Consider the following 22,146-nt stretch of genomic DNA (forward strand, 5'->3'; position numbering starts at 1 on the left):
AGTACAGGATTAGCCAGGATGTGAGCAAGGACCAGCTCCTCTCTGCTGAGCTTTCCTCTGATGCCCCCAAACCAAGCAACCTGCTTGTCATCCTTCATTTCCAGTCCCACCCCACCCATTTATTCAACAATACTTACTCTGGAGAAATCCCTTCTACCACTTTCCTACCAGATTGTCTCCCACCCCAGCTCCTTTGGGACTTCAGCATTTCTTGGGCAAGGCAGACTGTTCTATAGTTAGATAGTTCCTTATACAGAAGCAAAAGATGTCTTCCTAGAACTTCCGCTGTGGATCCCAGTTCTTTTCTCTGGAGTCACACAAAGAGTTTATGGCCATCTTTATTCTACCACAGTACCCATTCCTAGGAAAGTAGATCTGCACTAATGTACCTCTAAGTAAAAATCTGGCACTTGTCTTCATAAAACATTACGCCAAGTGAAAGAAGCCAGACGCAAGAGGCCACCTATTGTATAATTCCAGGTGCATGAAACGCCCAGAATAGAGACTCCATAGAGACAGAAAGTGGACCAGTGATTGACTGGACCTGAAGGGAGGATAAAGCGGGAGTGGCTGTGAATCTATGTGGGGTTTCTTTTAGGTGATGAAAATGTTCTGGAATTAGAGGTGATGATTACACAATCCTGTGAATATACTAAACGCCACTAAATTATACGCCGTCAGAGGGTGGATTTTATGCTAGGTGAATTACAGCACGATAAGGAAAAGGAAAATTTAATACAACAGCCTGTGGACTGAGATGGCTCCTACCAGCCATGTCTTCTCAGCCCTGTCCCACCCGCTGCCTCTGTGCTTCAGGCAATGATAGGAATTGGTTCCATCCCAGTGTTCACCACTTACGGGGTTGTGGCTTTGGGCTGCTTAACTTGTCACAGCCTCTTTCCTCATCTGAAAAGTGGATTTTTGTGAGAATAACTTAATGAGATTTTGTATATAAAGTGCTTGGCTCAATGCCTAGAATATTAAAAGTTCCCCAGTAGATGTAAGAAAATAAAGTTGAGGAAATTAATCAACCTTGCCCCTTGGTCCCTCTATCTTTTTTCTCCCAAGGTAATGCCCCCCTCAAATGCCCTCACTTTCTTGTTCTTCTGGAACCCCTGATCAGCAAACCCGGGGTCAACCTAACATCCATTTCCCCTGTCCTCCCTTCAGGCTGCAGGAGAAAATCACAGAGCCGTGTGGGCTGAGCCAACGTGAAATCGTGGTCTCTCTAGGCAACGGAGACCTCACAGGGGACCAGCAGTCATTTCCTGGTCATCTCTACTCAACGTCTATGCCAAAGCACCACTCACACCTCATACCACATCGTCAAACCCAACACTTTGAGCAGATAACCTCGCCTCCCACCTTACTGAGCAATGTCACATTGCCCGGCCAGAGCTCCTTCAACGTTCTTCCCCTGTTACTCCCACGAATGTATCAATTCCAGCTCTCAGTCGCACCTCCTCTTTCCATTCAAGGTCAATCCTGATGTCTGTGTTTTGAATTTCCCCCTCCTCCAGGCTTTCTAAAATCTTGTTTTTGTCAGCAACCCCCTTTCCCTCCTGTATTTACAAGCTCTCCCTTTCAGTGGACTCCCTCTTTATGTGTCTAGTCTCCCGTCACCTCAACATTCTGCCAGCTGTGAACCTCTCTCTTCTCTGATGGCATAGAACCTTATCCCCATTCTCACCCCAGTGAAGGGCAGTGAGCCTTCTACTTCCAGCTGTCCGCTGAGAACCACTCTGGCAGAGATGGTCAATTTATTCTTAGCTGTAAAATCCAGCTCTCACTCTTCATCTTACTTGACCTCAGGTTCCCACTCCTTTCTTCTGGGAACTCTCTTTTCCCTTTGGAGACTTCTGGAGACACATTCTCTCCTGTTTCCCATCTTGTCTCTTTGGCCACTCCTTCCCGGTCTCACTTTTACATTTGCTTTAAATGCTGGGATTTCCTGCATCTCTCCTCTCTTTACACAGACTTCCTGGGTGGGCGCATCCTCACCCATAGCTTCAACCACCACCCACGTGTTGGTGTCTCCCAAGTCGACCGTCTCTGCCCACATCTCTCTCCCGGGCTCTAGACATATTTCTACTAACGAGGATCATTCCACTGGATTTTCTCAGACACTTAAATTCAACATGTCTAAAGTAAGACCTACACGTTCACCAGCACACTGGGGGCTCCTTTTATACTCCTTTTCTTGATGAATGATAACACCTATCTCGTTCCCTGAGACAGAAACCTGGGGGTTCTTTCTGACTTCTCACTGTACCTCGCACGCCGACTGGTCTGTGACCAACCCCTGTGGTGTCTGACCATTAATGCCTCAAATCTTTTCCTTCTTGTCTGTACTCACTGCCCAGCAGCCTCATCATCTGTCCCCTGGTCACCTCCGAACTTGTCCCCCTATCTCCCTTCCCACCGTCCTCCCATCAACTCTCTATGTTGCTTTCCAGATGAATTCTTGCTTGATTCCACCTTGTTTCAGAATAAAGTGCAGGTCCCTAAACATGTCACACGTGACCCTCCAGAAGGTGCTTAATAAGTGTTTGTTGCTTTGTTGAGTGAATGTGAGATGTGTGTTAAAGAGCTCTGAAGGCCCCCATGGAGATGAAAGCTGCCCTAAGCTAGGAAGGTCATCAGCTGGTGGTCAAGAGCAGGAAATTAACTCCTGCCTGGGCTTAATGCTGGCCTGAGCACTTACTCACTAGATGTGTGAGTCTGGACAAGTCATTTAGCCCCTCTGAGCCTCACTTTAACCATCTGGAAAATTAGAATTAAATGAGGTTTGCTATTGTCAAATGAAGTAATGCATGCAAAATGTATGGCAAAAGAGTTCAATAAACATTACCTATTATTGTAAAGCTGCCTTTTCTGTACAGTTCCAGAACTTAAGATACCATTGAAGACAGGTAAGTTTGTTCTTTGGCCTCCTCCTTTTTCTTCTCTTATTCAGTAGGGCTCTCAGCATGAGAAGTCGATACTGGCCACCTCCGCCTTCTTTTCCACTCAAGAGCTAGTATTCCAAATTATCACCCAAACTCCATACTCCATTGTCAAACCCACGTCTTTAGCAGATAACTTTGCCTCACACTCATGGAGCCATGTCCCATTACTAGGTATGACTGCCTTCACCCTTCTCCTCTTACAACACCCATGAATGTATCTATTTCTGCACTCAGTCTTCCCTCCCTCCCCTCCGCCCTCCCACTCAAGGTAAATCCTTCTATCTGAGCTTCAAATTCCACCTTCTTCCAAGCTTCTGGGACTAGAACCTTGTTTTATCAGTGACTTCCTTGGGTTCCAGAGCCTCTTTTCATGGCCCTAGCCCTAGACGCTCCCTCCCTCATCTCACCTTGTTCCTGGGTTTACCTGACTCCTGATCTCTTGCTTAGTCTCCCATCCTTGGCCATGCACTTAGGCCTGGATGTAAATAGTTGCTCCAGTGTTGCCTCTTGATTCTCAACCTCGGCCACAGTTTCATCTCCACTTGCTCTGCTCGTAGATACAGCTTCCAGGTCCCTAATCCAGTTCTCATCAGCCCTGATTCCCTACCGACTCCCATAAAAGGCATCAGCGGGTTTAGATGACATTAGAATTGTATGAATGACACTTCTCATGAAGTTTCCCCCAACTCAAGTTCAAATTAAATGTCATAATATTAAATTTCTAGCTATTATGTTGAATCCTGACAAGTAATAGGACCTGCTTATAACTTTGGGAACTTTTATAAAGGGAACCTTAAAAGTGATCAACTTAGCTTGGAAGATACGAGATAAGTGGGAGGTCATCTTCCTAAGATCGTGGGAAACTTGGACATGAGATCAAGTTTAATCAACTTCAGTAGTAAATTAGCAAACAAAGTATCTTTCATACCCATTCCTTTGCAGGCTTTGTTCAGCTTTTTGGCATCTTGATCAGCATCAAAACCCTGAAGAACTTTCGCTTTGGCCTAGAAAAAAATAATTGAAAAGGTTGAGTGGACAATATAGGCATTTAATAATTATCTCTGGCTGAAGTTGGCAGCTAACGGGAAGACCAAGCAGTCATCCAAACGAGGGACCAGCCGCCGCTTTACACATGGGTACATGTGGAAATCAGCTGGGGAAACTCTGGCCCCAGAGAGATGGCTGGTGCTCCCTGGAGCCAGCCGGACTTGGATGACCACGGAGAATGGCCCCCTCTGTTCTCAAGGACAATCAGCCCGGCCAGCTCGGGGAGAAGTGATTTTCATATTAACCCCACCTTTGTGTGTCTGTCTCTGAAACAGAGAGTAATACAGTGGACCAATGTCCTGGAATGCTGGTTTTCAACCTTCGCCACGAGACACAATATGTCTAGAGAATAGGTGTTCTTGGCCAGAAGCTGAGGATTCTAGGATCTTATTACAGATCCATTTGACAATCTGGGCTAAAAGCTTTACCATTCACACAATGAGAGACATAATATTTAGTTTGCCAGAGATAAACCTATGGACCAGCAATAGCAGAGTTATTGGTTTTTACCGCTCCTTGGGGAGAAAAAGTTCTGTATATATACTAATGTTTCCCATACTTCAGTCATTGGCATAATACATGCACTGAATGTCCACAGCTATCTATGTCTACATTATTATTATTTGCTTATTATTTTTCTTTCAATTGACCTACTTTGTTTTCGCTTAAAGTTATTTTTCAAAAAGAAACTTTCTATTAGCACTGAAGTGGAAAACCAGTGTTGCTTGCCTAAACAAAAGGTAAGTATAAAAATCAATGCATGGCTATTAAAAATTTATAAGATGTAGGCTTCCCTGGTGGCACAGTGGTTGAGAGTCCGCCTGCCGATGCAGGGGACACGGGTTCATGCCCCGGTCTGGGAGGATCCCACATGCCGCGGAGCGGCTGGGCCCGTGAGCCATGGCCGCTGAGCCTGCGTGTCCGGAGCCTGTGCTCTGCAACGGGAGAGGCCACAACAGTGAGAGGGCCCACATACCACAAAAAAAAAAAAAAAATTTAAAGATGTGAGGTTAGTTGCAGTCATGCAACGAGTAGCTTTGAACACACCCTGTGTTTTCTCTTTGTCTTTGTCTTTCCTCACAGAGATGGTCTTTGATGACATATGCCACTTATTTCCCATCCTTCAGTGAAGGCTGGTTTAAGTGCTACTGTCTACACTCCCCGATTTCCCTGTCCCTCCCCTTATTTCTCTGGGCACCTATTGCGAATGAGCAGTAAACCACATAAAGCACAGAGGACGAGTGGCATTTATCTGCCTGGTATCCCTACGTCCTTTGGGGGACTTCCCCTCCCCCATTTCATGTGGTCTCACGGGGGGATGTCAGTCATGAAGCTTGAGCCCCGTCGTCCTGCCCTTGGGTGGACACACACCCTGTCACTCTGGCACTAGTGACTGGTTCAGGAGTGGGGATGTAATCCAAGCAGGGTCAATTAGAGTTTTCCCTGGGTTGATATATAGATATTGAGAGAGAGATGTCTCTCCCTGCTGGGTTTGCTAAGCCAACAGAGTGTGAGTCTAGGGCTGTTGGCAGCCATGCTGTCCACTACATGAAGGAAGCATGGGTTCAGAATGAAGCAAAGCAAAGACAAGAAGGGTGGAAATGGAGAGAGAGAGAGAGAGAGAGAGAGAGAGAGAGAAAGATTGAGGTTGAATAACTATGGACTGGAGGAAGGCTGGCTTCTAGGTTTTGGTTAATGGAGAATCATACAATCTTAAGTGCCAAAGGGATCTCAGGGCCCCCATCACCCCACTGCCTTTTGGAACGTGGTCCATTGGCCCATCTTGAAGTATCCATTCCTGAAACAAGCTGGGAGAGGGGCTCACATTTGTTGAGCACCCGCCATGTGCTAGACAACTTCTTCATTGACAGACCTTTCTTCATTATTCACAGGGAAGAGCAGGCATTTGTTGTCTGCTTTACAGAGGGGGAAGCCTGGATTCAGGCAGGTTAGGGAATTTGTCTGTGGTCTTGCAGGATGCAGGTTTGCACCAGCTCAGTCTACCTCCTAAAGCTCATGCTCTTGGGTCCCGTGCACCATCCTGCCTCACACTCTAATTATGACTGGGGCCTTCACGTTCGGCAGAGCGATGGCGTGTCCCACGTTCCTTTCCCAATCTTTTGTGGGCTGTAAGAAGGCTATCTGGTGCTTCTGAAGGCTTGTTGGGAGGACCAGAGATGTAATTTGTGGGGCTCAGTGGAAAATGAAAGTGTAGGGCTCCTTGTTCAAAAATAATTAAGAATTTCAAGATGGTGACATCAGAGCATTAAACGAAGAGCAAGGCCTTTCTGAGCGTGGGGCCCGGTGCAGCTGCACAGGCTGCACACTGACCAAGCCCACCCTGCCTTTTGATCACATTCTAAAAGGGCTGGTTCTCGGGGTGTGGGAGTGTGGGAAGTAGCAATCTCAAAGAAGTAAATTGTGTCTTTGCTTTTCATCAGGAGTATTAGGTGAGACCTAGGAAGTGAGGTAGAGTAAAACCGGAGCTGCAGAAATCTCGTGACAGGCTTCATAAACTATTCTGTGTGTCATTTTAGCCTCATCGGTACAAGAGTTTGGTGGACTTATTATCTATCCCACTTCACAACTGACAAGTTGGAAAAGAGAATGGCTGTGAACTTGTGAATGGCTGTTCAGGTTATGCCCGGCCTGAGGGCAGTGGGAGCTGGGTCCTGCTGGGGATACACTTGCCGAGCTCTGTGCTGGCAGGACTGCTTCTCCCCCAGAGGAATACTTTTTCCTCATTTGCTCAAAGATGCTGTCAGGGCTTGCAGAAGCCATGAGGAGACTTGGTTAAGATCACCCGGCTGGGTAACGGCTGAATCGGAGCCAGGGCTCGAACCAGGACTGTCTGACTGTCAGGTATGAAATGACATTCCCTCTCTGTTTTAGCAAGATGGTTCCATGATACAAATATCATAGAGTTATAAGAGCGGAGGGATGGGAAAAGTACCCTCCGAACATGTCCAGTTTGTTTATCCAAGGCCAAAAAATGAGTAAAAATAAATGTCTTTTAGTCCAAAATAATAGTAATGTCTGGTGGGGTGGCGTGGGGTGCAGTGGGAGAGTGTTGAACCCCATGTTAGGAATAAAGATGATATTGAGACTTAATTTTTTCCTTTTTTTGCTTTACAAATAATGCAGCGTAGAAGTCTATATCAGATGCATGGCCCTCAGCAGGGCAGGTTGAAGTCACCGTCCCCTTCTAGGAATGAATGACTCTTAGCCTTGTTGGTTAGCTTTCCTTATCAGAAGAGAATTCCAGCTTGTTCCTAGTAACAGCAGGATATTTGATGTCAGAGGGAAGGAACCATGTGACATGATTTAAAAAGGAAAGAAAGAAAGAAAACAGTCTGTGTGGAAGGAATCTTCCCCTCGGCATGGCTGGGACTGTGTCTACAATGGCTGCATTCATCAGCGATGGCCAGTGTTGATGCAAGGGGTGTCCTTGGCTCGTTCCAATGATCTGGGTAACAAATTTCTCGGGAATATACACGGAGAGGACATTCTACCTCCATTGTTCATTGTTAGCGGGCCAGGCAGCTGACTTCGGGGCCTCGGGCCTGTTTGCCCATCAGGAGATTTTGTGTTTGAAACCTGAGGCCGCTGAACAGAACTTCCATATAAAGCAGGTCTGCGGGAACGTGAGTCAGACACAACACGGGGGTGCAGGGGACTCCAGGATGGGGACAGAGGGTTGAGACCAATAAATGGATAGTTCGCCTGCTCTCAACTACAAGGTGTAGAAGAGAGGGGGCAACATTCCTTCTTTTGGTTTTGTTTTGGTTTGGTTTGGTTTTTTTTAAACAGCATTTTCATTGACACTCAGAAGACACATTAAAAAAGACATGTTAGATGTTAATAAAAATGATTACACGGCTTCTCTGGTGGCGCAGTGGTTGAGAGTCTGCCTGCCGATGCAGGGGAACACGGGTTCGTGCCCCGGTCCGGGAGAATCCCACATGCCGCGGAGCGGCTGGGCCCGTGAGCCATGGCTGCTGAGCCTGCGCGTCCGGAGCCTGTGCTCCGCAACAGGAGAGGCCACAGCAGTGAGAGGCCCGCGTACCGCAAAAAAAAAAAAAAAAAAAATGATTACAGAATCTGGGTTTGAGCCCACGTGGATCTAAGTTTGAATGTGGTCCTGCCCCTCAGCAGTCATGTAAAGTTGGGCCATTTAAACTCTAGGCCACCATTTCCTCATCTGTAAAATGGGGGCAGTGTCTGCCTTCTGAGATCTGAGGCTTATGTGAGATAACATTTCCAGTGCCAGATATTTAGAGGAACCACAGGCAAGCTTGTCCTGCCTCTGCTCCTTTGGGCCAACTCTTGGGTTTTGTCTTGTAGTGATATTTAGGGTTTTGATTCTGCGTATTTTGACTTGACAAATATAGAAATAAACAGACATCTTCCAAACTTGATATTGTGAGATTCTATCATCTATCTATTTATCTATCTATCCATCTATCCATCTGTTATCTATCTCGCAATGCCCCAGACACCATGTTTATAATAGGTAGCCACCGAGGATATAATAGTCAACTTTAAGAACATAGGTTTCTCGTCAGACTAGATTTGAATCCGAGCGGTACTGCTTATTGCTTCTGTGACCTCGGGCAAGTTTGGGAACCTTTCTGTGCTGTGGTTGCCTCATGGCAAAATGCGGATAATAATACCCCCTATCTCATAGGTCTCTTGTGAGAGTTTCAATGAAGTCATTCATGCAAAACATCTAAAATGAGGCCTAGCAGAGGGCACGTGCTCAATAAATGTAAACAATATTTGTTGAAGGCAGATCAGTGAGGACCTTTCCAGAATATTGCCTGAGGGGTTTTCACCTTGTAAATGGCACTCTGAGGATCAGTTTTTCATTCATCGCCTGCAGTTGGGATCCAGGCATGCATTTCACCCAGGGCAGTAAAATGGTTAAAAATTCAGGCTCTGTGGAGTCCAGGTGATCTGGGCTGACACCGCAACACCATATTCTGGCCAGTGTGCTAATTTGCACCCCTGGGTGTGAGGGTCCCATTGAGATACAAGGTGGGTGCAGCGCTGGCCATCAAGCTGGTGTGTCAGGCTCAAAATGAAACCAATACTCTAACTCTACAGAGGGCACTGCCTGGTGCATGACTACGCTGGGAGCTTTTCTGGTTTTTTCTTCCTTCTAGTGCGTCTACATGTCACTTTTCTGTGTTTTCATGTTCTTCCGTTTAAAACAAGGAAACGAATGAACCATTTTTTTCTGGAGGGAGGATGCAAGAAAATAAACTGAAATTTTAGGAGCCTAGGAAGCAGGGTCACCGGGGCAGAAAGAATGTTGAAAACACCCACTCCGAAATGACTCAGGGATGTGTCAGCTTCAGCACATCAACAGCCCAGGAAGAGGCGCGGCTCCGCATCTGATACCCCCAGGCAGACACCTGCCCAAAGGCTTCTGACCCAGCACAGTTCAAGGGAGGCTTAACTCTTAAGATCGAAAGGGGGTTTCAAGAAATCTGCCTCCAACTCACAGCAAACTCTGGGGAAGGGGTGTGTGAAAAAGTTAGCTGAGGGATGTGTTTGCAAACTCATTGCTCTATACATTATATAGTAACCAAAATTTTCCAGGTGGGTCATCCAACCTGAGTACACCCGTATTTAAATACACTCCTGCCCATCAGTAGGAATGACCTGATCAGGTGACCTCATCTTCTATTTGGATAACATCAAGACTGGAAAATAAGAACATACTGTCCCACGAGAGACACGTGAATTCATTAAAAAGCAATACACAGCAGGCAAATTAGACCATCCTCTGAACAGTTCCTCTCTTTTCCCCTGCTTCCTCTCCTCCCTTCTCTTTTCCCTTTTCCTTCTTCCTTTTCTCCTTCCACCTCCTTTTTTTCTTCCCTCCTCTTCCTTCAACAAACAAGTACTGAACATCTCTTGCGTGGCAAGCACTCCCCCAGGTGAGGGGGGCACTCAATGTCTATGAGTCGTAGCCCCTGTCCTCAGAGAAATCAACATGGAAATAGATCAATGACAATTGCGTTATGATATGGTAAGCACTTTGGCTGCCAATAGCTGAGAGGAGAAAGAGGAATTTTTATGGAGAAGTTGACATGTGTGCTGGTTCTTGAAAGATGAGTAGGAGTTAGGCAAGCAGAAAAAAAGGGGGAAGAGGAGGGGTGGAGGTGGGGGAAAGGGTATTCCAGGGAGAGACTACAGCACGATGCTTTCTGGGTCTGTGTACATGTGTGCTTACTGTGACCTGGCACAGCGCCGCTGCAGAACAAACATGATTGATCTAAATGTGACATAAAGACACAATGTGGACTTGGGAGTCAGACCTACTGTGTCCAGTTACGCTTTGCCTCTTGCTGGTCGTAGGACCTAGGGCAAGCTGACCCACCTCCCCGAGCCTTTGTCGTCTCCTCTTCACAGTGGAGGTGCACCAGCTCACGGGTAGCGTGAAGTTTGGATGCAGTCGTGTCCGGGATGCAGTAGCACAGTGCCGGATGCCAGTAAGCACATGGTGGGTGGCACGTAGGAGGTGGGATGCTGGGTGCCATAAGGATGTAAGGGTCATTCGTAAACTCTGAAATAATATCAAACTGTAATGGGAGTGGCATTTGGATTGTTTGCTCCCCGGAAGGCTTGTCTGACTGCAGTCTCCTCGGTAAATATTTAAAAGTGGTTGCTTGGTATCCAGACTCTGAGACGGGAAGTCTCCGAGGAAATGCTGGGGAGCAGAGGGCAGAGGGCTCTCTGTACGCTGATCTAAAGAGGGCTACTGTTTGAGCTGACATGGAATCAGGAGGGGGGCTGGGGAGACTAGAAAGAGGGCCGGGATTAGAACTAAGTGATGGCCTGCTCTTATTAAACAGGAGCAAAATGAAGGCCGTGCTGGGGAGAGGCTCAGACATGCCTGTATTCTCCTCAGCGTTAGCAATGACCATCCCCATGTTAGTTACTGGTACTTCAGTTAACATTGGCCGTTTGGGCTAAACTCGCCTTATATAGAGTTGGGGATACTGAGGTTCATTTTGGGAGAGAGACTTCTTTCTGATCACATAGGTAACCCCCCTGTTCCAAGATATCTACCCTTGAATCTGGCGTGATGCTATTTCTCTCCTTATCGTTTCTAAGTCTCTGTTTTCCCATCTGAAAGATGGTAATAATAGTATCTGTCTCTTGTGGGTTGTTATAAGGATATGGATCAAAAGTGCTGAGCAGGATGCTGGCATGTGGGCAGGGCTCAGCGTTATTTTTATTACTTCCTTCCCTTTTGACCTGATTCCTGCTGAGTGTCGAATGAGCGCCTGACATGGTGCCTTGTGTGGCAACTTTAAAATAGCTGATTACATAATTCTCTCCTAAATCAGAAACGATTTTGTACTTGTAGAGAAGTAGTAGCAGGAGCTAAGAGTTTAAGAGAAACTTATGGGAGAAACACTTCAAATTGAGAATGACAGCTGAATATTACGCACTTACTAAGTGCCAGGCACTGGTCCAAGCAATTTACGTATAGTCACTCAGTCCTCACAGCAACCCTATGAAGTAGGTATTATGACCTCCTATTTTGCAGATGAGGAAATCAAAGCACAGAGGGGTTAATTAATTGCCTGAGGTCACACAGCTAGTAAGTAATGGAATTCAAACCTACACAGCCTGGATACAGAAACTCTACTATTGACTTCTCATCAACCATTTTTTTGTTCCTGTCAAAATTATTTATTAAAAAAATTTAATGATAGCTCATTTCAACTATTAGAATGCTGTATTTTTAGTAGAAACACCAGTTGAGACCTGTGACTTGTCTGCTGACCAGAGAAGCTGAGGACCACTTGCATGACCATGGGATCAATAAATATTCTTGATGATGAGAAAATAGGAAGTGAAATGAAAAATGAAGGCCAGTTATCACTATTTGCAAGGCAAAAGGGACAGCCTCTCTCAGGGCAAAGTGTGTGTGCAGGAGAGGCGTCATTGTCAAACTCTGCTCCCAATATTCCTTCTGAGTCAAATAGAATCATATTTTCTGCTTCTTTTCTGTAAACTGGGACTAATACCTGCTGTACCCAGCAGCATCTAGGGAAGATAAAATAAGACAGTGTGACTCACTGCAGCATCATTCACAATAGCCAAGATGTGGAAACAACATATGTGTCTGTCAATGGATGAATATATAAAGAGGATGTGGTAGAAAGAAATAAAGAAAGAAAGAAAGAAACGAAGGAAGGAAGGAAAGAAGGAAGAAAAGGAATATATATATATATATATTTTTTTTTATTTTCATTTTTTTCGCGGTACATGGGCCTCTCACTGTTGTGGCCTCTCCCGTTACGGAGCACAGGCTCCGGACGCGCAGGCCAAGCGGCCATGGCCCACGGGCCCAGCCGCTCCGTGGCATGTGAGATCTTCCTGGACCGGGGCACGAACCCACGTGCCCTGCATCGGCAGGCGGACTCCCAACCACTGCGCCACCAGGGAAGCCCGAAAAGGAATATTATATATAAAGGAATATTACTCAGCCACGAGAAAGAAGGAAATCCTGTTATTTGTGACAACATGGATGGACCTTGAGGACATTCTGCTAGGTGAAATAAGTCAGAGAAAGACAAATACTGTATGATATCATTTATATGTGGAATCTAAAAAAGATGAACTCATAGAGGCAGAGACTAGGATGGTGGTTACCAGGGACTAGGGGAAAGGGGGAGAGGTTGGCCGGAGGGTACGAACTTGCAGTTATAAGATGAATAAGTTCTGGTGATCTAATGTACAGCATAGTGATGATAGTTAAATAATACAGAAACTATATATATATAAATGGTATTATGTATAAATATATATATTTTATATATATATATATAAATGGTATTATATGCTTGAAAGTTGCTAAGAAAGCATCTTAAATGTTCTCACCACAAAAAAGAAACGGTAGCTAAGTGCCAGGCTGCAGGCGTTAGCTAGTGCCATGCTGGTAATCATTTTGCAATATATAAGTGTATTAAATCGACACAGTGTGCACCTTAAACTTATGTAATGTTATACGTCAATTGTATATTTCAATAAAGCTGGGGAAAAAAAGACAACGAGAGTACTGGGCAGAGAGATCTCATAATGGTAATCAGAGCTGGCCAGGGAGGGACTGGCTTCTCTGACCATCTCCAACAGGCTCTCAGGACTCTTCCTCCTTCTCTCCCCATCTCACCCCAAATCTTCCAGTTCCCCCTTTCCTAAAGCATCTTGCCCTTAGCTCACAGGGATCGTCGTTCGAGGACCACGGTGTGCCAGGGAGTTGCATTTTAGCGGAGGCATTTTGAAGACTGAAAAGGCATGAGGCCAGCAGGATGGCCAGTTTCTGATGTTTGCTCCTTTCGGGTGACTGCTTTCCAACCTGATAAACTGTCAAACATTTTCACAGGTAAAAGGCCACTTCTCGGGCTTCCCAGGTGGCGCAGTGGTTGAGAGTCCGCCTGCTGATTCAGGGGACGTGGGTTCGTGCCCCGGTCCGGGAGGATCCCACATGCCGCGGAGCGGCTGGGCCCGTGAGCCATGGTCGCTGGGCCTGCGCGTCCGGAGCCTATGGTCTGCAGTGGGAGAGGCCACAACAGTGAGAGGCCCGCGTACCGCAAAAAAAAAAAGAAAAAAAAAGAAAAAAAAAAGGTCACTTCTCCCTACTGACAGAATCTATGCAAAATGACTGCCGGTTTGTCTCATTAGCAAGGGGCCTATCAGTGTGAGGTAGGGGAGGCAGAGGACAGATGCTGTGATGGATTCCTCACTGTCTTACCTGAGTCCTCAGAGGGCCGAAGAAGCTTGGGGACTGACAGCACGGATCCTCGTGCCCATCCACTTTTTAAACACCTGGTTGCCCACCATTCATTCCAGGGGCAACAGTGGAGAATGGATCTACATAAGGAAATTTGCTGAAGCCTCATTTCCTCTCTGAAACTGTTCCTGACCCTCTTGGAGAGAGTCGAGGATTTTCTGCCAGTGGTGGCTGGCACTAAGGTGAACAACTGTCTGACTGCCGAAGGTTGAGGATTTCCCAGGAAATCCTGGATTTTCAGTGCTAACACTGGGCCAGTTCCAGGGAAACCGGGATAGTTGGTCACCCTGGATGGGACTGACTTTGCAAGTTTGCCACAGCCAGTTGTGAGCATACACAAATGACTGAGTCACATCCTGGGCCTATTAGATCAGAATCATTGAGATATAGGTATATACTAGGTATAGGAATTTTAAAAACAATTCTAATGTGCAACCAAGGTTGAGAACCGTGGGTCTGATAAAAATTAGGAACTTTCCCATTGACATCCCAGTGAATGAGGAAGACAACTTAAAAAATATATACACTGAGGGCTGTACAAGTAAGAAATCCTAGACTTTATCCAAGGAGCAAAAGATAAAGGGAAGAGGTTTATCATAGATTCTTAGGGTAGAAATTCAACCAAGCATTTTCCAAAGTGAGTGACATGGAACACTGAAGGTATTAAAGCCCATTAGTTTCCAACTGGGAAAGGAGTTCCTTTTAATGGATAAAGAAGATGTGGCACATATATACAATGGAATGTTAGCCATAAAAACAAACGAAATTGAGTTATTTGTAGTGAGATGGACGGACCTAGAGTCTGTCGTACAGCGTGAAGTAAGTCAGAAAGAGAAAAACAAATACTGTGTGCTAACACATATATATGGAATAAAAAAAAAAAAAAAGATGGTTCTGAAGAACCTAGGGGCAAGACAGGAATAAAGATGCAGACCTACTAGAGAATGGACTTGAGGACATGGGGAGGGGGAAGGGTAAGCTGGGACAAAGTGAGAGAGTGGCATGGACATATATACACTACCAAATGTAAGATAGATAGCTAGTGGGAAGCGGCTGCATAGCACAGGGAGATCAGCTCGGTGCTTTGTGACCGCCTAGAGGGGTGGGATAGGGAGGGTGGGAGGGAGGGAGACGCAAGAGGGGGGAGGTATGGGGATATATGTATATGTATAGCTGATTCACTTTGTTATAAAGCAGACACTAACACACCATTGTAAAGCAATTATACTCCAATAAAGATGTTAAAAAAATAAAATAAAATTCTCTCTAGATTCTTCTGAGTAGTCAGTCTTTGCCAGGTAATAGTATGTCTTTCACACTCCTCCAGTCTAGGGGTTGACAAACTGTAGGCTGGGGCCAAATCCAGCCCATCACCTGTTTTTGTAAGTAAAGTTTTATTGGAACATAGCCAACCCACTCATATATATTTGGTCAGTGGTTGCTTCCACACTACCGTGGCAGAACTGAGTAGTTGCAACAAAGGCTGTGTGGTCCAGAAAGCCTCAAATAGTTACTTTGCCAACACCTTCTCTATTTCATGCAAAAGGTCTTTTTATCAGAAAACAGGTGACAGGATCTGAGCCTTTGGCTGGTAATAGTATTTAGTTCGCATGTAATACACTCACTTTCTGTATTAACATCAACTGATATTGGTTTCCCATTTATGGTACTAATACAAAGTTTCTTTTTAAGATAAATTTGTGTCAAAAAGATGAGTGGATTTAAAGAAAATAGTTACTAGAATTATTAGTACAACATGTGGCACATGTATCTGGCAATGTTCAAGAAGGTCACACTTAAGTCTGAAGTCTGGGAAACATTATTCAATGTATCCAATTCCCTCATTTTACAGATAAACTGAGGCTTGGTGGTTAAATCATCTGCGCAGGGTCACTTACTTGCTTATGGAAAAAACTGGACTCCTCTCTCTCAGGACAATGTTCTTTCACCTCTAACTGGTCACTCATTTGTACTTTGAAACCAGTTAGCACGAATGCAAAGTATTGCACTATTTAAAGTCAATAAACTGAAGTCAGCCGGAAAATATCCTGGTGACATTTCCACAGATACGTTTAGTAGTCACTGATGGGCAATTTGAAACACAATCGAGGGGTCATTCGTATCTTTAAACATGAATCTTGGGTAATTAGTGGCATATTGTTTAATTAAGTTGATCGCTTCTTGGGCATGGTTTCCTTGAAACAATACATTTGATTAAAAGTCTTGTTTTTTTTGGTTTTAAATCAAAATCTACGTAAATGCTTGTCAGAGCAAAAAGTTAATGGTCACGGTGGTCTCACTGATAACAAAGCTGAATCTGCTGTTCTTAGATCCTAGTCTCACTTGGATCAGCTCTTGAAGTCTGTTAGCCAAGGATGTAGACAAGATAGCTAGGAAAGCGTGTTAGGAAACCTTTGAAAGGTGCTGAGAATACAGGGAGCTCTTCGCTGCTGTTTATTCACCCTTTCAGAGATGCAGTTATGAAGTGACAGGTATGACTATTAGTAGTTCGGCCATCATTCTAAATGGGTACAAATATTTGCATCATTCGTCAAATAAGGCTGAAAATAGACAAAACATCCCCTTGGATCAGGTCTCAATATGATATATGCTTACATATGCTGTGTGTTCTGAAAAATAAGTGAAACTTTTTAGATTAAAAAAGTGATCTTTCTCCTAAATTTGGGGTTATTTTTATGTTGGCATTTTAAGAACACCTTTTAATGAAGATTGGTATAGTTAGGTCATTTTCCAGAGAGACAAGTTTCCTTAGGCTATGCTGTCTGGGTTATACATGTCAATGTGATATTTACCATCAAAGGTGACTATGGGGTTGAGACCTGACCTTAAGGACATGTGGACTTAAGACTCTTCAAGGTGGTGTGTACCGTTGTTTCCAAAGTTACTGGCAGTACACTCAGAAACGCAAACAATGTGATGGGCCTACCATGCCCTGAGCTCTGGTAGAGGGCGATTTATTGGGGCAGCCCTTTTGGGGGCTACACCCAGAGGAGAGGTGAGCAGATTGACTCCTGATTATTTCACTCATGATTATGTCTTTCCAGATGAGCACTGTTCATCTAGGCAGGAAAACCAGTAGCTTAGCAGCCCTGTTACTGGGTATTTCTGCAGGGAGGCCCTTTGCATTCTGGCCATCAGAACTTATGAGCTAACAGCCTTTTGGGGGAAAACCACCACCTCTCAGTTGTCATCAACAGGAGGACAAGGGTCAAGCTTCAAGATGCGTTGGCTTTTACCCTGTGACAAGAGAGGCAAATCAGTGTGAGGGAGAGCCTAGACCAGAGGGGCAGGGATGCATCATCGCTGGTGGAAATTCAGCCGGATAAAGACATTATGGGGACATCTGCCCACTAGCCCAGCTTTCCCATTTAAGGTCTGTGTCTCATGAAGTGGATCTCAACCAACCAGGAGCTATTTGCCTCCCTGAGGACATTTGGCAATGTCCAGAGACATTTTTGCTTGTCACAAATAGGGGAGTGTTAGTGGTGTCTAGTCATAGAGGCCAAGGATTCTGCTAAACATCCCACAGGGCACAGAACAGCCCCTCACAGCAAAGAATTATCTGGTTGCAAGTGCCAATAGTGCTAAAATCTGATATGTGAAGGGTCTACAGCCCTGATCTAATGGCTATAACAGTTCTGTCAACATGTTACTTGAAGGTGTTGAGAAGGCTGAGCTTCTAGTGGTAAATGGTACATAGGTACTGACTAAAGCAAGGTCCCCAGTCACAAAGAACGCATCGCTGTGGTTACCTAAAAGGGAGGATTAGAAGTGGACCATGGTGTCTTTCTCTCTTTGATTTGATTTCAAAGGAACCCAGATGACAAATCTGAAAGATGAGTAGTGGGATAAGGTAACTAGGAGGAAGAATTTGAGTTAAAGTGGGTCCAAAGGGAGAAGTCTGTCATCACCCCCTGCCTCTTTGTCTGCATCACATCCTCACTGGCAGCCCCAGTTGGCTCATTCTTGGGGGCCTTTCAGTACTGTGTTGGGCTGGACAACTCAGAATTTCTTCTAGAGGCAGAATAATATGCATTGTCTTGAAACCAGACTTTGTGTCCTGGGGAAAATGTCTGCTTTGAGGTTGTCCACTGATTGTTTGGGGCATTAGAGACCTCTGAAGAGGGTTACACCTCTAGATATCCAATGACTGCTGTACTGCCTCAACAAAAGTTGAGGGAAAGGTGGTGATGGGGAGGTGACGACTATTTCTCAACTGTGAAAGGAACCATGCCTTCAAGAGTTATGAAAAATGAAGCACTTTTCTCATTGGAAAAGAATTATCCATTTCCTTCTTCTATTGCCAAAGGCTGGTGTTTTTTTTTCTTTTCTTTTCTTTTGTTTTTTGCCAATTCGCTGAGAGTATGAACTTGGGATTCATCGCTTACAGGAAGAAAGGAAGCTAGTGTACTCTGGCATCCTCCAGAGTCAATGATAACTGGGCAGATGGAAGTGAAAAGTGAAAATATTGGGGGCTGAGCTGAGCCGTTACAGCATGGAATAGTGCCGTGTAGTAGGACATAACCAACAGTATGTGAACAAGTTCAGATTTGCTGAAAAGGAAACAAGGTGAAAGAGCTAAATTTGCTTTGAGCAAGTTTTTGTCTCCTCCAGAATCAAAACAATGAATGTTATTCTTCCCCTGGTAAGAGAGTTGCAATGTGCATTGGATCCAAACTTATTAATTATTTCTTTAAAATTCTTCTTAACATTTTTATCTTCCTTTTCATTCCCACCACAATCCAAACCTCCGTCACTGAAAGGGTGAATTCGTTTACTGCCTTCCCATCTGACCTTCAAATCTTCATTCTCTTTCTATTTCAGTCCATCCAATAGTAGTCATAGTCATTGAAGTAGTAACATTAATAAAAACAATAGTTATAAGAAAGCAATACTGATAAAGCAATGTTGCCCATCCCTAACGATAGGTAAGGTCCACCTTGGCCACAGTGATATTCAAAGAGGTAGGCATATACCTCAGCCAATCAGAATTGTCCCTGGCATTGTATGTATAGATGCTTAGAGAAAACTCATTTCCTTGGGGTAGTTAATCTGGAGTTACGTGAGGCCATGGGACTCTCTGTGGTGCCTGAACTACCTGTGGCCAGGCCTCCCTCTCATCAACTCCTTTTGCCTCCCCCATCACTGAAAAGAAAAAGTTCATTTTCAGTAGGAGAGAATAAGGCTAGGACATGGAAAGAAAAAGAGTGTGTGAGAGAGAGAGAGAGAGAGAGAGGAAAGAACGCTAGCTGACAAGATGGTTTCCCAGCCCTGGAGATGAATCATGATCCATCACTATCCCCTTCACCTTTGCCAGTGATTGGTCGAGGATGGGCTTTTGACCAATTCTGGCCAATGAGATAGAAAGGGATGTCTGCCTGGGCGTTCCCAAAAGATGTTCCTTACTGATAGGGGACTGGTACAGGAGGAGAAAGACATTTTTTTTCTCCATCCCCTTCCTTCCTCCTTGTGACCCTATCATGTGAGATTACTAACTTGAACACACACATGGCCATTATCTTGCATCCAGGAGGGGAGATGTTGCCAGTACCTCAAGGGTGGCAGAATGGAAAGGCAGACATAGCCTGAGTCCTTAATGACGTGACTGAACTGCTGAACCAGCCCTAGAGTGCCCTCCTTTCAGATTCCTGTTAGGGTTAATCATTAAGGGGTGGGATAGGGAGGGTGGGAGGGAGGGAGACGCAAGAGGGAAGAGATATGGGAACATATGTATATGTATAACTGATTCACTTTGTCATAAAGCAGAAACTAACACACCATTGTAAAGCAATTATACCCCAATAAAGATGTTAAAAAAAAAAAAGTCTTTGTTATTTAAGCCACTGTGAGTCCCGTAGTCTGTGAACAAATACATACTAACTTAAAGACAAAACAGACAAAAAACAGAATTTATACACACAAATTACCTCAATCCCAGACTTCTCTCTTGAGTTCCAGATCCAGCTACCTGCTAGGCATTAAACCCAGGTGGAACACAGAAATCTCAGACTCAACAGATCCCCAAACCAAACTCATCCTCTCACCTTGCAAACTTTGCCTCATCCCCTGGGTGCGTCACCATCATCCACTTGCGTGCACAAGCCAGTTACCTTGGAGCCCCTCTGTAGTCTTTCTTGTCCCTCACCTCCCATATCCTGTCAGTCAGCCAGTTATGTCGATTTGACCCTCCGATCTGTCCTCGTCTCTCCAATCCCATCGTCACTGTTTTAGTTGGGGGCAGGGGTTCATCATCTTTCTCCAGGCTTTCAAGTGCTTTACTTGGAAGTGCTGACTTTCAAGTGCTTTACTTGCCTTTGGTCATGTTTCTCTCCAGACCTTTCTCCACCAGCTTCCAGCATGGTCCATCCAAAGGGCAGTGCTTACCTTGTCATCCCCTTGTCTGAGATCGATTAGGGCTTCTCTACTGCCTAAGGTAGTGGTTCTCAAAATGTGGTGCCTAGACCGGCAGCATCAGCATCACCAGGGAACTTGTCAGAGATACAGATTCTCAGGCCCCACCATAGAGTGTCTACTGAATCAGATGCTCTGCTGATGGGGCCCAGCTCTCTGTTTAAATAAGCCTTCCAAAGGAATCTGTTGTGCAAAGTTTAAAAACCACCACTAGCTTAAGGCAATAAAGCGCAATTTCCTTGGTGTAATGGGTTGAATAGTGTCCCCTATTCACGTCTACTCAGAACCTCAGAATGTGACCTTATTTGGAAGTAGAGCCTTTGCAGATGTAATTAGTTAAGGATCTCAAGATGAGCTCAGGACTTCCCTGGTGGCACAGTGGTTAAGAATCCACCGGCCAATGCAGGGGTCACGGGTTCGAGCCCTGGTCCAGGAAGATCTCACATGCCGCAGAGCAACTAAGCCCATGCGCCACAACTACTGAGCCTCTGAGCCACAACTATTGAGCCCATGTGCCACAACTACTGAAGCCCACGCGCCTAGAGCCTGTGCTCCGCAACAAGAGAAGCCACTGCAATGAGAAGCCCATGCACTGCAACGAAGAGTAGCCCCCGCTAGAGGCAACTAGAGAAAGCCCACCTGCAGCAACAAAGACCCAATGCAGCCAAAGATAAATAAATAAATAAGGAAAGAACGCCAAACCTCTACAGGTGGTTTAAAACAAAAGAAAGATGAGCTCATTCTGGACTTAGGGAGGGTCCTAATGCCAATGACTGGTGTCCTTAGAAGAAGAGGAGAAAGCATAGAGACACATAGGGAAGAAGGCCCTGTGAAAATGGAGGCAGAAATTAGGGTTATCCTGCCAGGAGCCAAGGAATGCAGTGCCCCAGGGCCACCAGAGTCTGAAAGAGGCAAGAAAGGATTCTTCCCTAGAGCCTTCAGAGGGAGTGTGGCCCTGCTAACATGCTGATTTCAAAGTCCCTAGACTCTAGAACTTTGGGAGAATAAATTTCCATTGTTTGAAGCCCCCCAGTTTGTGGTAGTTTGCACAGCAGCCCTAGGAAACCAATATACATTGCATGGCATGCAAGGGACTTCGGGTCTCAACCCTGTGCTCCTGTCTAGTCTTGTCTCCTTTCTCTGTCCCTGCTCATCGATCTTTCTATCAAAAATACGTATGGAACGCCTGTTATGTGTCAAGCCCCAGAGCTACAGCGGTGAGTAAGACACAGTGTCTGCCTCCAGAAGCTCACAGCCTGGGGGACAGGGTAGCAGCTGCCCAGGCAATTGCTGTATGATGTGCTGAGTGCTTTGGCAGGGCTAGAGCTCAACTCACCAGCAGCACCAGCCTTCCTGGACCTCTCTGTGCTCCTGCATCACAAAGAATGCCTTTCTCCACTCTAGAAACCCTATTCTACTCTCACTTCTCCCACAGGGCATCATTCCCTCCTCTGTCCAACTTTTGAACCTTGTTACCGTGGACACGTTTCTATTAGTGTGTCCACCACACGTCATTATAATTATTTATTTGTGTGCCTCCTGACCAGACTGTGAGCTATTTTGAGGGCATGGACTGTGGTCATTTATCTTATTCCTCTTTTTATCTCCAGAACCTCAAACAGCACCTGGATTCTGGTAGTTTCTCTAAAAGAATATGTCGAGCTGGCTGAGAGGACGGAGAGTGGCTCCCTGCCTTTCTGCCGCCAGTTCACTGTGCAGCTCTGAGACGGGAGGCAGGAGAGTGTGCGGCCTGATCTGGGGTGGAGGAAGGAGCAGGAAGAGGTAGTTCTCTGGGTTGCATTTGGTGTAAGAAGCCCAGGAGGAGGGCATGGTGCTAAGAAGGCTTGAAATGCCATGGTCAGGGCATGTGGGCAGGCTGAGGGGTGGGGATGGTTCGTGGTCAGA

General features: G+C 45.4%; 1 protein-coding gene across 2 annotated transcripts in view; it reads right to left on the reverse strand.

Moving 5' to 3' along the window:
- ANXA13 (annexin A13) overlaps nt 1-22,146 on the reverse strand; it is a 56,176-nt gene that overhangs the window by 29,013 nt on the left and 5,017 nt on the right. For both annotated transcript variants that reach the window (XM_060035303.1, XM_060035302.1), the window contains one exon: nt 3,877-3,952. In XM_060035303.1, the coding sequence (XP_059891286.1) occupies nt 3,877-3,952 (76 nt within the window). The remainder of the gene's footprint in view (nt 1-3,876; nt 3,953-22,146) is intronic.

The sequence above is a fragment of the Delphinus delphis genome, chromosome 17, assembly GCF_949987515.2.
Source record: "Delphinus delphis chromosome 17, mDelDel1.2, whole genome shotgun sequence".
NCBI classification, from domain to species: Eukaryota; Metazoa; Chordata; class Mammalia; order Artiodactyla; family Delphinidae; genus Delphinus; species Delphinus delphis.